Source organism: Anabas testudineus, chromosome 13 (assembly GCF_900324465.2).
Source record: "Anabas testudineus chromosome 13, fAnaTes1.2, whole genome shotgun sequence".
NCBI lineage: Eukaryota > Metazoa > Chordata > Actinopteri > Anabantiformes > Anabantidae > Anabas > Anabas testudineus.
Genome location: NC_046622.1, coordinates 7,185,992 through 7,202,979, shown reverse-complemented (window position 1 = coordinate 7,202,979; position 16,988 = coordinate 7,185,992). Strand labels below are relative to the sequence as shown.

General features: G+C 37.5%; 5 protein-coding genes across 5 annotated transcripts; all 5 read right to left on the bottom strand.

The window, feature by feature from the left end:
* Nucleotides 1–2,901: 2,901 nt before the first annotated feature.
* Nucleotides 2,902–4,414, bottom strand: LOC113171119 (odorant receptor 131-2-like). The gene is made up of 2 exons (XM_026373504.1): nucleotides 4,396–4,414; nucleotides 2,902–3,824 (listed from the first exon to the last, which is right to left on the bottom strand). The coding sequence occupies exons 1-2, from the start codon at nucleotides 4,412–4,414 to the stop codon at nucleotides 2,902–2,904; spliced, it is 942 nt and encodes a 313-aa protein (XP_026229289.1).
* Nucleotides 4,415–5,881: 1,467 nt separating this feature from the next.
* LOC113171111 (odorant receptor 131-2-like) lies at nucleotides 5,882–6,808 on the bottom strand. The gene has a single exon (XM_026373492.1). The coding sequence runs from the start codon at nucleotides 6,806–6,808 to the stop codon at nucleotides 5,882–5,884; it is 927 nt and encodes a 308-aa protein (XP_026229277.1).
* A 2,066-nt stretch (nucleotides 6,809–8,874) lies between these two features.
* Nucleotides 8,875–9,789, bottom strand: LOC113171102 (odorant receptor 131-2-like). Its single transcript, XM_026373481.1, has one exon. It carries the CDS (start codon nucleotides 9,787–9,789, stop codon nucleotides 8,875–8,877), a length of 915 nt encoding a protein of 304 aa, XP_026229266.1.
* A 1,951-nt stretch (nucleotides 9,790–11,740) lies between these two features.
* Nucleotides 11,741–12,667, bottom strand: LOC113171091 (odorant receptor 131-2-like). Its single transcript, XM_026373470.1, has one exon. It carries the CDS (start codon nucleotides 12,665–12,667, stop codon nucleotides 11,741–11,743), a length of 927 nt encoding a protein of 308 aa, XP_026229255.1.
* A 2,129-nt stretch (nucleotides 12,668–14,796) lies between these two features.
* On the bottom strand, nucleotides 14,797–15,720 carry LOC113171084 (odorant receptor 131-2-like). Its single transcript, XM_026373463.1, has one exon. It carries the CDS (start codon nucleotides 15,718–15,720, stop codon nucleotides 14,797–14,799), a length of 924 nt encoding a protein of 307 aa, XP_026229248.1.
* Between the last annotated feature and the right edge of the window lie 1,268 nt (nucleotides 15,721–16,988).

Below are 16,988 nucleotides of genomic sequence, written 5' to 3'. Positions count from 1 at the left end.
CATTGTATTTGCTGAAGCATTTTTAACTTAATTTCCTCAGCATATTAGGTCATATCTTTGATTGTTCAATTCAATTCAATTTTTTTCACAAGTCATCTTAAGGCAATTTATAGTGTAATGTTTAAGATCTTACAGAGTATAATTGTATAAAAAATTACATAGAAAACCCAACAAACCTATTTGAGCAAGCTTTGGGCAACAGTGGAGAGGAAAAACTCCCTTTAGAGGAAGAAACCTCCAGCAGAACCAGGTTCATAGTGGGCGGCTATCTGCCTCGACCGGTTGGGGTGAGTGAAAAGAGGAAAGAGAAAAGAACAGCAGGCAATAAAGACAACAACAAGCAGCAAGAACATTGGGCAGGTCAACTGGATTCTGGAGATATACAGCTCCAGGCCGAGGATACCTGCAAAAAAGTACAGAGAGAGGGAGACAGAGAGGAGGAAACACAACTACAGGAGAGAGAAGACATGCAATGGTGGCATTTGCATTGATACAGGAGAAAGGAAAGAGGAGAGGAGCTCAGTTTATCAGTAGAGGTCCCCCAGCAGACTAACCTATATCAGCATAACTAAGAGATTGTCACTGTTTCAGCCTGGCACCCGGCATGCTGTGTATTTTCACCTGATCCATCTCTAACTATAAGCTTTATAAAAAAGGAACGTTTTAAGTCCAGTCTTAAATGTAGAGAGGGTGTCTGCCTCCTGATCCTGAACTGGGAGCTGGTTCCACAGAAGAGGAGCTCGATAGCTAGTTAGAGTTCTGCTAGGAAAATATGGAACTATGAGGTCTTTAAGATAAGATGGAGCTTGATTATTAAGTGATTTATATGTGAGGAGAAGAATTTTAAATTAAATTCTGGATTTTACAGGGAGCCAATGGAGAAAAGCTAATGTAGGAGAAATATGATCTCTCTTGCTTATTCCAGTCAGAACTCTGGCTGCAGCATTTTGGATTAACTGGAGTTATTAGGACATCCTATTAATAATGAATTACAATAGTCCAGCCTGGAAGTAACAAATGCATGGAACTAGTTTTTCAGCAACATTTTGGGACAGGATGCTCCTAATTTTAACAATGTTTCTCAGGTGCAAAAAGGCCGTTCTAAAGATTGCTTTTATTTATGAAGTAAAGGAGATATCCTGGTCAAAGATAACTTTGAGATTTTTTTTACAGTGTTACTTGAGACCAATACTAAGTCAAGTTTTTAGGACCAAACTAAATAACCCGTCTTGTCTGAATTTGGGAGTAGTAAATTGGAGGACATCTGGGCCTTTATGTCTTTTAAGCATGTTTAAACTTTGGTTATTTGATTAGTTTCTTCTGGTTTCATAGATAAATATACCTGCGTATCATCTGCATAGCAATGGAAATTTATAGTGTTTCCTAGCAATATTGGGAAAAGAGGGGGACATATATAGAGTGAAAAGGATTGGTCCAAGCACAGAACCTTGTGGAACTCCATAACTAAAATTGGTATGTATGGAAGACTCATCATTAACATAACCAGACTGGAATCTCTCTGATAGATATGATTTAAACCAGCCTGGTGCTGTTCCTTTAACCCAGATGACAGGTTCCAGTCTGTCTAATAAAATGTTGTGATCTATAGTGTTGAATGCAGCACTGAGATCTAACAAGACAAGCACAGAGAGTAGTCCATTGTCTGGTGCTAATAGAGGATGGTTAGTGACCTATACCAGTGCTGTTTCTGTACTATAATCTACTCTAAATCCTTACTGGGTTATCTTCATACAAGTTATTCCTGCGCAGGTGTTTACATAATTGCTTAGAAACTACCTTTTTAAGAATTTGTTGAGATAAAGGGTCTACAATTTACTAAGACTTTTTGAGTAGGGGTTTGACTACGGCAACCTTAAAAGCCTGTGGTACATAACCTGTTTGTAAGGATAGATTGATCTGCTCTAATATGGCTGATCCAAGGTAAGACAACTTTAAGCAGTCTAGTCGGGATGGGGTCTAAGAGACATGTTAATGGTTTAGATGAATTAATTGCTGATATTAATTCAGAATGATCTATGGGGAGGAAGCAGTTGAGTGTGGCCTTACAAATGAATCTAGAGCTATTGTATATGAGACCATCTATGCCGTATGCAGGGAGGATCTGATCAATATTTTCTGTAATAGTTACTTACCTCTATTAATGAGTAACCACATATTAATGAGTAATATGTGGTTCTAGCTTTACGTAGGGCTCAAAATTCATTATTAAAGTATCTTTCCAGGCTACGCAAGATTAATCTAAATTAATGGAACACCACCTCCTTTCCAGCTTACTAGATTTCTGCTGTAAGCTACGGATTTGTGAATTTGTGAACCATGGAGCTAGCTTCTGCTGATTCACTACCCTTTTTTTCAGAGGAGCAATAGTATTGAGTACTGTTTGAAGTGAGGCTGCAGTATTATCAACGAGACACTAGACTTGTCCTGGAGACCATTACTACACAAGGACGGTGAAAAATAATCTTAATCTAAAAAAAGAAGCACTGACCTTACACCATGACATTCAATGACTGACTCATCTGCCACAATTTATTTTGATTAAAAAACTATTAAATACTTTCATAACAAAAATGTATGCATGTAATTAATTTATATTATTTAATCACTGAGCATGAATTTAATCAGATTTGATATTTTAATCACTTGACGCCATTTATAATAATCACAGCAAGTCGCATTTAAGAAACATATAATGCATGTAACAATACAATTGCTATTTCAACTCACCCAATGTATAGTGTGAATGGTACAGAGCTTGTATTAAAAATCAATATTATTATTAATATATAATACGGGACAAAGTACTGGATATAACAGCATTGGTGTATTGGAGAAAAATACTTTGGCAGAATATATCTATATGCATACAAAAAATGCAATTTATCTATTTTGTTGTATAATATCTGTTTTATAAAAGCCAAAAGAAGCATAGTTTTTCAGTGCACTGAAAAAACATTCATCTCTGAGACCATAAATCAGAGGACTCAGACATTTTGGTGCAAGACAAAACATAATATAGTCAAAGTACCTGATACTGTCATATACACTAAAATTAAGAATGACAGCTTCTATGAATGGACACCACAGCTGGATGAGACAAAGCAGCAGCTGGAAACCATGAAGAACAACTGTACTGAGCCCATTTCTTGTTAACTTTTTATCCTCTCCTGATGCAGCTTTGGCCACTTTAAGTATTTTAACATAACACAACACAATGATGATGCACATAATCAAAAACTGAATTTGATAAATAGCTGTTCTAAGATGACTCTGCAGTATTTCAATACTAAATATCTCCACTGTACATATATGATATTGTTTATAAAAGTTAATGGAGGCAGATGCAAAGAAGGTGGAGAAAATAAAAATGCAAGGTATAGAACTGAGGCCATGAATGATGAGGATACAGTGCATCGTCCTACGTGTGGAGCACAGCTCTCCGTGGCGTAGAGGCATGCAAATGGCCACATAGCGCTCCAGGGTCATTACTGTCAGAGTCACTGGTGTGACTGTAAAATACAGAAGTACCAGGACAGAGATAATAATACATACCCACACAGGTATGGTGATATTAAAATGGACCAGTATGAGAAGTACATCAGATGTGAATAACAACAAACTATCTGACAGTAATGAAACAGCAAATAAGATGTAACGTGCAGTAGTATGAAAGCACTCCTTTTTAAAAAAGGTTAGAATGAGTAAAACATTGATGCAGAGAAAAACCATAACCAGGATCTGGACAATAATGACCTTGACCTTTCCCTGGAAGAAGTTACCATTAACCAATGAGTTGTTAGTAGCTATTTAACTTTATATCTGTTAAAAGAAAATGTAATAGTTTTTCCTAAAGAGAAACAGTGAAATTTCTCTGTAGTGTAAACCTTAAATTACCAATCCCTCCCTTCTGTTCCATTCTGTTTCAGAGATGAGTGTCCTCTGCTGAACAGCGTGCAGCTTTATGAAAGTTGGCTGAGTGTCTTTAAAAGTTATAACATCTGAGAATAACAGGAAGTGAAACTTTTCCCACCACAGTTGTCATTGCTCCTAGCTCGTCCTCTTCATTGGCTGACATCATCTCATCCAATGCCCACATAGTCTCAACTGGCCTCTGCTCAAAAGATACCCTGGAGAACACGTTCATAAGCATGTAGAGTGGAAGGGTAAACTCCCATGTGCTATCTAATCACCTTGCAAGGGTGAAAAGTTGGTCCCTCTGTGTTTATGCTGAAACTCTGATAACTGCTTCATGCTACTTTCCTGCCCATGACGTCAACATGTTACCAGCACTGTTTACCTGCTCCTGTTGTGAACTTGCTAAACTATAGCTCCTTACCTGCCACAACTTTGAAGCTGCTAAGTTTAGCAACTCACCTGCAACTTGTCTGTCCATGTTATGCACCCTGCTATGGTAAGATAACTCACTCTAGTTAAGCTCCCTGTTTTGTCTGTTGCCTTCAGTCTAGACCTGAAGGTCTCAGGTTTCGTACCAGGACCCAAAGAGTTGACAGACACACAGAACCGACTTTAGAAAGTTTATTAAGATTTAACAAAGTGTAGAAAAGTGTTGCAAAGTGACATAATGACAGGAACAGGCGAAGGAACCAGTGTGCTTTTTAGAAAGTTAATTAAGATTTAACAAAGTGTAGAAAAGTGTTGCAAAGTGACATAATGACAGGAACAGGCGAAGGAACCAGTGTGCTTTTGTAGGACGACAGACAGAGAGAGGTTTGGTAAGACAATTGGACTGATCAAGGAAATTCTTATAAGCATCTTAACTGCTTTCTAAGCAGAGTTTCAACCTGACTCATTAGCAGGACGGTTTCTCAGTCTCTTTTTCCTCTTCGTTCGTGCAGCTGCTCACCTGGACTCTCATGGACTACTGATCTCTTGTGCTGCTCAAACCATCTGTCTGATCTCCTTCCCTGGTCCCTACCTGAAATCTCATGCTTTGTGGCTCTTTTGTCTCCAGGCCTGCTCCTATTTACCTGTAATTTGACCTGCTGCCCATTTTCAGTATGGCTTCACTGTCGAGCCTGCTAAGTTTACCAAGTTACCAAAGATATAAAAAATAAATATTGAGTGATAATTAGATTGTTTTTTTTTTTGTTTTTTTTTGCCTTGTACCTAACTTGTAATTCATTTTGGATAAAAGCATCTGTCAAATATAAATGTGTCAGGAGGACAAACTTATATCATTACAGTTAAATTTAAATGCTAACATTAGCAGCCAGTGTGGTCAAGCCTGTCAGTGCCTGAACCAGGTGTTCAGACGAAACTGAGTAAGTTGACCTGACTGAGTATGACTGTATTATAAATTCCATCTTTGTTCTTGCTGAAGCATTTATAACTTTATTTCCTCAGCATATTAGGTCATATCTTTGATTGTTGTAAACATTACTGCAGAAGGACAGTGAAAAATGTTCTTAATCTAAAAAAAGAAGCATTGACCTTACACTATGACAGTTATTCAATGACTGACTCATCTGCCACAATTAATTTAAATTGAAATACTATTAAATACTTTCATAACAAAAATGTATGCCCACAATTAATTCATATTAATTAACCACAGAGAATGAATTTAATCAGATTAGATATTTTAATCACACCATAATAATAATCACAGCACACAGCATCTAAGAAACATATAATGTATGTCAAAATTCAATTGAGATTTCAACTCACCCAATGTATGGTGTGCATGGTACAGAGCTTTTAGTAAAAATGAATATCATTATAATACAATACAGGACAAGGTACTTACTGTATATAACAACATTGGTGTATTGGAGAAAAAGACCTTGGCAGAAAAAAATAAATGAATGTATAAAAAATATACATGTACAAAAAATGCAATTTATCTATTTTGTTGTTTAATATCTGTTTTATAAAAGCCAAAAGAAGCATAGTTTTTCAGTGCACTGAAAAAACATTCATCTCTGAGGCCATAAATCAAAGGATTAAGACATTTTGGTGCAAGATAAAACATAATATAGTTAAAGTATCTGATATTTTCAAATACACTAAAATTAATAATGGCAGCTTCTATGAATGGACACCACAGCTGGATGAGACAAAGGAGCAGCTGGAAACCATGAAGAACAATTGTGCTGAGCCCTTTTCTTGTTAACTTTTTATTCTCTCCTGATGCCGCTTTGGCCACTTTCAGTATTTTAACATAAGACAACACAATGATGATGCACATAATCAAAAACTGAATTTGATAAATAGCTGTTCTAAGATGTTTCTGCCATATTTCTATACTAAATATCTCCCCTGCACATATGTGATATTGTTTATAAAAGCTAAGAGAGACAGATGCAAAGAAGGTGGAGAAAATGATAATGCCGGGTATAGAACTGAGGCCATGAATGATGAGGATACAGTGCATCGTCCTACGTGTGGAGCACAGCTCTCCATGGCGTAGAGGCATGCAAATGGCCACATAGCGCTCCAGGGTCATTACTGTCAGAGTCACTGGTGTGACTGTAAAATACAGAAGTACCAGGACAGAGATAATAATACATACCCACACAGGTATGGTGATATTAAAATGGACCAGTATGAGAAGTACATCAGATGTGAATAACGACAAACTATCTGACAGTAATGAAACAGCAAATAAGATGTAACGTGCAGTAGTATGAAAGCACTCCTTTTTAAAAAAGGTTAGAATGAGTAAAACATTGATGCAGAGAAAAACCATAACCAGGATCTGGACAATGATGACCTTGACCTTTCCCTGGAAGAAGTTACCATTAACCAATGAGTTGTTAGTAGCCATTTCACTTGATATCTGTTGAAAACTTAACTTGATATCTGTATTAAGGACTAAATTTAAACCTTAAATGACCAATCCCTCTCTTCTTTTCCATTCTGCTTCAGAGATGAGTTTCCTCTGCTGAACAGCGTGCAGCTTTATGAAAGTTGACTGAGTGTCTTTAAAAGTTATAACATCTGAGAATAACAGGAAGTGAAGCTTTTCCCACCACAGTTGTCATTGCTCCTAGCTCGTCCTCTTCATTGGCTGACATCATCTCATCCAATGCCCACATAGTCTCAACTGGCCTCTGCTCAAAAGATACCCTGGAGAACACGTTCATAAGCATGTAGAGTGGAGGGTAAACTCCCATGTGCTATCTAATCACCTTGCAACGGTGAAAAGTTGGTCCCTCTGTGTTTATGCTGAAACTCTGATAACTGCTTCATGCTACTTTCCTGCCCATGACGTCAACATGTTACCAGCACTGTTTACCTGCTCCTGTTGTGAACTTGCTAAACTATAGCTCCTTACCTGCCACAACTTTGAAGCTGCTAAGTTTAGTAACCAACCTGCAACTTGTCTGTCCATGTTGTGCACCCTGCTATGGTAAGATAACTCACTCTAGTTAAGCTCCCTGTTTTGTCCTGTTGCCTTCAATCTCTACCTAAAACTGTTTCATACCAGGACCCAAAGAGTTGACAGACACCCAGAACCGACTTTAGAAAGTTAATTAAGATTTAACAAAGTGTAGAAAAGTGTTGCAAAGTGACATAATGACAGGAACAGGTGAAGGAACCAGTGTGCTTTTGTAGGACGACAGACAGAGAGAGGTTTGGTAAGACAATTGGACTGATCAAGGAAATTCTTATAAGCATCTTAACTGCTTTCTAAGCAGAGTTTCAACCTGACTCATTAGCACGACGGTTTCTCAGTCTCTTTTTCCTCTTCGTTCGTGCAGCTGCCCACCTGGACTCTCATGGACTACTGATCTCTTGTGCTGCTCAAACCATCTGTCTGATCTCTCCTGCCCTGGTCCCTACCTGAAATCTCATGCTTTGTGGCTCTTTTGTCTCCAGGCCTGCTCCTATTTACCTGCATTTTGACCTGTTACCCTTTTTCAGTATGGCTTCACTGTCGAGCCTGCTAAGTTTGCCAAGTTACCAAAGAAATAAAAATGAATAAATATTTAGTGATAATTAGATTTTTTTTGTTTGTCTTGTACTTAACTTGTAACTCACTTTGAATAAAAGCATCTGTCAAATGTAAATGTGTAAGGAGGACGAACACTTACATCATTACAGTTAAATTCGGCTGCATATACATACATAAGCTTTCTTACAAGACAGACAAGACAAGAAATGAATCAAGCCTTAAACTCCTAACAATAATTAGTGCTAATTTAGATTCAACTTAATCCAAGGATTTAGCACAATCCCCAATGCTAACACCTGCAGCCAGTGTGGTCAAGCCCGTCAGTAACTGAACCAGGCGTTCAGACGAAACTGAGTAAGTTGATCTGCTTGAGTATCACCCTATTATACATTTTATCATTGTTCTTGCTGAAGCATTTATAACTTTATTTCGTAGGCATATTAGATTATATCTTTGACTGTTGTGACCATTACTATAGAAGGACAGTGAAAAAATGTTCTTGATCTAAAAAAAACACTATGACAGTTATTCAATGACTAACTTATCTGTCACAATTCATTTAAATTGAAATACTATTAAATACGTTAATAACAAAAATGTATGCATGCAATTAATTTACATTATTTAATCACAGAGCGTGAATTGAATCAGATTCGATATTTTAATCACTTGACGCCCAATCATAATAATAAACAGCACGCATCATGTAAGAAACATATAATGCATGTTACAATTGAATTACTATTTCAATTCACTGAATGTATAGCGTGCATGGTACAGAGCTTGCAGTCAAAAATGAATATTATTATAATATTATACAGGACAAGGTACTAGATATGACAACATTGGTGTACTGAAGAAAAAGACCTTGGCAGGAAAAAAAAGTTAATATATAAAAAATATGCATGTACAAAAGATGCAATTGATCTAATTTGTCATTTAATATCTGTTTTATAAAAGCCAAAAGAAGCATACTTTTTCAGTGCACTGAAAAAACATTCATCTCTGAGGCCATAAATCAAAGGATTAAGACATTTTGGTGCAAGATAAAACATAATGTAGTTAACGTACCTGATGTTTTCATATACACTAAAATTAAGTATGGCAGCTTCTATGAATGGACACCACAGCTGGATGAGACAAAGCAGCAGCTGGAAACCATGAAGAACAACTGTGCTGAGCCCTTTTCTTGTTAACTTTTTATTCTCTCCTGATGCTGCTTTGGCTATTTTCAGTATTTTAATATAACACAACACAATGATAAAGCACATAATCAAAAACTGAATTTGATAAGTAGCTGTTCTAAGATGTTTCTGCCATATTTCTATAATAAATATCTCCACTGCACATATGTGATATTGTTTATAAAAGCTAAGAGAGACAGATGCAAAGAAGGTGGAGAAAATGATAATGCCGGGTATAGAACTGAGGCCATGAATGATGAGGATACAGTGCATCGTCCTACGTGTGGAGCACAGCTCTCCGTGGCGTAGAGGCATGCAAATGGCCACATAGCGCTCCAGTGTCATTACTGTCAGAGTCACTGGTGTGACTGTAAGATAGAGCATTACCAGGACAGAGATAATAATACATACCCACACAGGTATGGTGATATTAAAATGGAGCAGTATGAGAAGTACATCAGACGTGAATAACAACAAACTATCTGACAGTAATGAAACAGCAAATAAGATGTAACGTGCAGTAGTATGAAAACACTCCTTTTTAAAAAAGGTTAGAATGAGTAAAACATTGATGCAGAGAAAAAACATAACCAGGATCTGGACAATAATGAGCTTGAGCTTTCGCTGCAAGAAGTTACCATTAACCAATGAGTTGTTAGTAGCCATTTAACTTGATATCTGTTAAAAGAAAATGTAATAGTTTTTTCTAAAGAGAAACAGTGAAATTTCTCTGTAGTGTAAACCTTAAATGACCAGTCCCTCCCTTCTTTTCCATTCTGTTTCAGAGATGAGTGTCCTCTGCTGAACAGCGTGCAGCTTTATGAAAGTTGACTGAGTGTCTTTAAAAGTTATAACATCTGAGAATAACAGGAAGTGAAACTTTTCCCACCACAGTTGTCATTGCTCCTAGCTCGTCCTCTTCATTGGCTGACATCATCTCATCCAATGCCCACATAGTCTCAACTGGCCTCTGCTCAAAAGATACCCTGGAGAACACGTTCATAAGCATGTAGAGTGGAAGGGTAAACTCCCATGTGCTATCTAATCACCTTGCAACGGTGAAAAGCTGGTCCCTCTGTGTTTATGCTGAAACTCTGATGACTGCTTCATGCTACTTTCCTGCCCATGACGTCAACATGTTACCAGCACTGTTTACCTGCTCCTGTTGTGAACTTGCTAAACTATAGCTCCTTACCTGCCACAACTTTGAAGCTGCTAAGTTTAGTAACCAACCTGCAACTTGTCTGTCCATGTTATGCACCCTGCTATGGTAAGATAACTCACTCTAGTTAAGCTCCCTGTTTTGTCCTGTTGCCTTCAGTCTAGACCTGAAGGTCTCAGGTTTCGTACCAGGACCCAAAGAGTTGACAGACACACAGAACCGACTTTAGAAAGTTTATTAAGATTTAACAAAGTGTAGAAAAGTGTTGCAAAGTGACATAATGACAGGAACAGGTGAAGGAACCAGTGTGCTTTTGTAGGACGACAGACAGAGAGAGGTTTGGTAAGACAATTGGACTGATCAAGGAAATTCTTATAAGCATCTTATCTGCTTTCCAAGCAGAGTTTCAACCTGACTCATTAGCAGGACGGTTTCTCAGTCTCTTTTTCCTCTTCGTTCGTGCAGCTGCCCACCTGGACTCTCATGGACTACTGATCTCTTGTGCTGCTCAAACCATCTGTCTGATCTCCCCTGCCCTGGTCCCTACCTGAAATCTCATGCTTTGTGGCTCTTTTGTCTCCAGGCCTGCTCCTATTTACCTGTATTTTGACCTGCTGCCCATTTTCAGTATGGTTTCACTGTCGAGCCTGCTAAGTTTGCCAAGTTACCAAAGAAATAAAAATGAATAAATATTTAGTGATAATTAGATTTTTTTGTTTGTCTTGTACTTAACTTGTAACTCACTTTGAATAAAAGCATCTGTCAAATGTAAATGTGTAAGGAGGACGAACACTTACATAATTACAGTTAAATTTAAATGCTAACATTAGCAGCCAGTGTGGTCAAGCCTGTCAGTGCCTGAACCAGGCGTTCAGATGAAACTGAGTAAGTTGACCTGACTGAGTATCACTGTATCCTGAATTCTATCATTGTTCTTGCTGAAGCATTTATAACTTTATTTCGTAGGCATTTTAGATTATATCTTTGATTGTTGTGACCATTACTATAGAAGGACAGTGAAAAAAATATTCTTGATCTAAAAAAAACACTATGACAGTTATTCAATGACTAACTTATCTGTCACAATTCATTTAAATTGAAATACTATTAAATACGTTAATAACAAAAATGTATGCATGCAATTAATTTACATTATTTAATCACAGAGCGTGAATTGAATCAGATTCGATATTTTAATCACTTGACGCCCAATCATAATAATAAACAGCACGCATCATGTAAGAAACATATAATGCATGTTACAATTGAATTACTATTTCAATTCACTGAATGTATAGCGTGCATGATACAGAGCTTGCAGTCAAAAATGAATATTATTATAATATTATACAGGACAAGGTACTAGATATGACAACATTGGTGTACTGAAGAAAAAGACCTTGGCAGGAAAAAAAAGTTAATATATAAAAAATATGCATGTACAAAAGATGCAATTTATCTAATTTGTCGTTTAATATCTGTTTTATAAAAGCCAAAAGAAGCATACTTTTTCAGTGCACTGAAAAAACATTCATCTCTGAGGCCATAAATCAAAGGATTAAGACATTTTGGTGCAAGATAAAACATAATGTAGTTAACGTACCTGATGTTTTCATATACACTAAAATTAAGTATGGCAGCTTCTATGAATGGACACCACAGCTGGATGAGACAAAGCAGCAGCTGGAAACCATGAAGAACAACTGTGCTGAGCCCTTTTCTTGTTAACTTTTTATTCTCTCCTGATGCTGCTTTGGCTATTTTCAGTATTTTAACATAAGACAAAACAATGATGATGCACATAATCAAAAACTGAATTTGATAAGTAGCTGTTCTAAGATGTTTCTGCCATATTTCTATACTAAATATCTCCACTGCACATATGTGATATTGTTTATAAAAGCTAAGAGAGACAGATGCAAAGAAGGTGGAGAAAATAATAATGCCGGGTATAGAACTGAGGCCATGAATGATGAGGATGCAGTGCATCGTCCTACGTGTGGAGCACAGCTCTCCGTGGCGCAGAGGCATGCAAATAGCCACATAGCGCTCCAGAGTCATTACTGTCAGAGTCACTGGTGTGACTGTAAGATACAGCATTACCAGGACAGAGATAATAATACATACCCACACAGGGATGATGATATTAAAATGGACCAGTATGAGAAGTACATCAGACGTGAATAACAACAAACTATCTGACAGTAATGAAACAGCAAATAAGATGTAACGTGCAGTAGTATGAAAGCACTCCTTTTTAAAAAAGGTTAGAATGAGTAAAACATTGATGCAGAGAAAAAACATAACCAGGATCTGGACAATAATGAGCTTGAGCTTTCGCTGCAAGAAATCACCATCAACCAATGAGTTGTTAGTAGCCATTTCACTTGATATCTGTTAAAAGAAAATGTAATAGTCTTTTCTAAAGAGAAACAGTGAAATTTCTCTGTAGTGTAAACCTTAAATTACCAATCCCTCTCTTCTGTCCCATTCTGTTTCAGAGATGAGTGTCCTCTGCTGAACAGCGTGCAGCTTTATGAAAGTTGACTGAGTGTCTTTAAAAGTTATAACATCTGAGAATAACAGGAAGTGAAATTTTTCCCACCACAGTTGTCATTGCTCCTAGCTCGTCCTCTTCATTGGCTGACATCATCTCATCCATTGCCCACATAGTCTCAACTGGCCTTTGCTCAAAAGATACCCTGGAGAACACGTTCATAAGCATGTAGAGTGGAAGGGTAAACTCCCATGTGCTATCTAATCACCTTGCAACGGTGAAAAGTTGGTCCCTCTGTGCTTATGCTGAAACTCTGATGACTGCTTCATGCTACTTTCCTGCCCATGACGTCAACATGTTACCAGCACTGTTTACCTGCTCCTGTTGTGAACTTGCTAAACTATAGCTCCTTACCTGCCACAACTTTGAAGCTGCTAAGTTTAGCAACCCACCTGCAACTTGTCTGTCCATGTTATGCACCCTGCTATGGTAAGATAACTCACTCTAGTTAGAGAACCTACTTTAAAAAGTTTATTAAAACACAAAGTGTTTGAAAGTGACATAATGACAGGCTTTCTGCACGACTACAGGCAGAATGGCGTCCACACAGGGAGAGTTTTGATAAGTAAATTGGACCGATCAAGGAAATTCTTTACAGGTCGTACTGTTGGTGTTGAGAAGTGGAACAAGGTTAGAGTTGTGCAGGAAGTGTGGAGAGATGACGAGGGGAATGTTGATGGACCATGATGAATGAACACTGACTTGATGAGAAACACATGTAAGCAACTGTAGACAAGAGAGAAAGATGGCAGTCGGCGGAACGCTTTTACACCTTCAGACTGTATTCTATTTGAATCAAACCTTTTAAACCTTTGTTTGTTTTCCCTCTTGGTGCAGTTTGGTCTGGTGTGAACACAGTAATCACATTCAAGTGTGCACCCAAACAACCACACTTAGATCCCCACAAACAGGTGGTGTTGATCCAATTCCTCTAGGGTAATGGATTACATGCAGCTGAAACTAGCTGTCAGATTTTATCAGTAATGAAATGTAACGAATGCAAAAAAGTTGTTAATAATAATTGTCATGATTGTGCTTCATTTCATTCAGGAAGTTGCTGTTTTGCCAACTTCTGCTTGTTTGTTGAAAGCTGCATGCATGGATATCTGTCCCAAAAGATGAGTTAAGGCGCAGTTTCAAGAATTGAGAGCATGGGGCCCCTGCAGTGACTACAATGACATAACTGAGACAGTTTTCAACCTCTGCAGTAAAAATTATTTGCCTTTACACCTTACCTAATGTTAAGATGAGTACCTGGGACTATTTCCAATGTAATTGTGAAATCAGTAAGCAAATGTATTGTCAGGTAGAAATCAAGTGGTAAAAAATTGTAAAAATATTGTTTCGTGTTTAACACACTGTCCAAAGGTTGGTTGTGATGAAGTGCACAAGTGACAAGTGAGGACTGTTGTGTAAGTATTGTTGTTTTAAACTGCATACTGTGGACAGTGGGCACAATAGTAACTTTTATCTGTGGAGGAACCAACTCATATGGCGTCATTGAGCCATATATTGCAATATAAATGAGACATGCAAACATTTAAAATATGCAAAAACACAAGCATTTATTCTCAATAAAGTTCTCAATGTAAGTTATATTTACCTTTAAATTATGTTTTTAACTGGTTCTAAATGTTAGCATGATCACATAACATTTAGTTTAGGAACGATTGATGCATAGCAGTGATTGACTTCCAGTATGTGCTAAAAAGTGTCTTGCTAGTGTAAAGTGATAAATAATTAAATAACAGTAAATGAGATAAACAGAGAGAGTGTGGGTCAATTTTATATATTATTTGCAAATACACTGAACAGATGGGAATATATATATCTGTGCAATTTAACACGTAAATTCCCATGAATAGAACTTAATGCAGATAAAAACATGAAGAAATCTCTCAAATTCTGTTATTAGCAGATATATTTATAGTGTTATAATACAGACTTTAAGTTGTCAGTCAAAATAAATTCTGGATAAGCCACAGAGAGCATAGTATTTCAGAGCAAGAAAAAACTTTTCATCTCTGAGGCCATAAATTAAAGGGCTCAGACATCTTGGAGCAATAATAAAAGTAATATAATTAAAGTACCTGACCTTAACAAACAACATGACATTAATTTGAAGGACAGCGGCTTCTATGAACGGGCACCACAGCTGGATGAGACCTAGCAGCAACTGGAAAGCATGAAGAACCACGGTTCTGAGCCCTTTCCATGAGGATGATTTATTCTGTCCTGATGCAGCTTTGGCCACTTTCAGTATTTTAAAATAGGAGAAAACAATGGCAATACACATGATCAAGAAGTAAAACTGACTTATAGCTGCCCTGAGGTGACCCTGCCAGCTGTGAAAGATGAAGATTTCCACAGAACAAATTCTGCCCTGAGTGTAGAAGCTTTGGGTGGAGGAGGCAAAAAAGATGGAGAGAAAAATAATGCAGGGTACAGAACTGAGGCCATGAATGATGAGGATACAGTGCATCGTATTACGTGTGGAGCACAGCTCTCCGTGGCGCAGAGGCATGCAAATGGCCACATAGCGCTCCAGGGTCATTGCTGTCAGAGTCACTGGTGTGACAAAAGTATACAGGGACAAAACAATATAAATAATAAGGCACAGCCACATTTGTGTAGTAACGCTTAAATAGCTCAAGAGGAGCAGCACATCAGTGATGAATAAAAATAGGCAGTCAGACACAAGTGTAACAGCAAATAAGATGTAGCGCATGGTTGTGTAGAAGAAATCCTTCATAAAAAAAGTTGTAATCTGCAAAAAGTTGATGCAAAGGGAAACCGACACAAAAACCTGGACTAAAAGAACCTGATAACTGATCACGAAGGAAGATTTACCATCATTCAGGGTGTTGTTGGTCGCCATATATTTTCTCTGTTAACACTAAATGTATAACTCTACATACAGTTAAGACTTTAGAGAGTGTAAAATATTTGTATGAGCCAGTCACAGTTTAAGTTTAAAACAGAAAAATTAGACGACCTCACAGCTGCAACAGGTGAAATTCAGGTTGATGAAGCAAACACATAAGCATGGTCTCACACTGCGGAAGAAATGCAGAGTATCAACTAGATAAAGGGCACAAGACTCCGCACCCAATCATCCCTGAAGTAGCATGGCTTAGTGGTCCACTGTTCCACCAATAAATGTCTTCTGCTGTGTTCCTTGAAGACTTTATGGGGGCAACACAAAATGAAGGTTTAGTCAACACAATGATGTCACTGCCAACTTTTGCAAACAACTAACCTCATAGGCCATCGTAACTATAGTTACCAACTTTGTGTATTCAAGATGCAATGTACTTGTAAGCAGTGGTTTATCTGGCAATTTGTCTCATGAGGTCAAAAGGACGGTGGGGGTGGGGATCGGGGCATAAAAACAAACATAAAACACGTCTATGTAATTAAAATATACTGCAGAGATTTACAGGAACTCAATAGTCAAGTAAAAGTCCTTAAAATGGTGTCCACTACTACAGAAGCAGTACAAGCACCACTTTAAACTCTTTACTCAGAGTATTTGCTTTAAAATATATGGTATTTTAAGTACAAAACTACAAGTACACTGTAAAAAGTGATGCTGATAAAGGTACCATAAAAAAGTACAGTACAGTAAATCTGGATTTTTAAATAGATGTTCTATCTCAGCTGTCAATGGGTAAGAGGTGGGTCCTGTGACAGGCTGGTGACCCAGACAGGACATGTACTGTATAGATACAGAGGCACGAAGGGAACACGTTAAAGTAATGTTACAGAGAAAAGAACGTGGTCATCCACAGTTTGGCTGCAAAACTAAGTTTTAACCAACTTAGCACCCAATAATAAACCAAATAACTTTAAAGGCTCACCTAAGGAAATTTCCTCAGGATTTCCAATTTCATTACATTTGTGTTGTTCTTTTTTTGTTAGCAACAGAGTAACGGTGTAAGAATTAGTTTCTGTATCATATTTTCAATAAAAAACTAACTTGTTGAATGTTGATGCATAAAAGACTGTATTTATATTGTTATATTTGTAGAACTATTAATGTGATGTTGTTCCAAATGTCTGAATGAACTGTCCAAGGAAAGTGATCTGAGTGTAAACCCACTAATTTGTAGTTTGCCCAGGGTTGTGCACAGGCTGGAACTACCT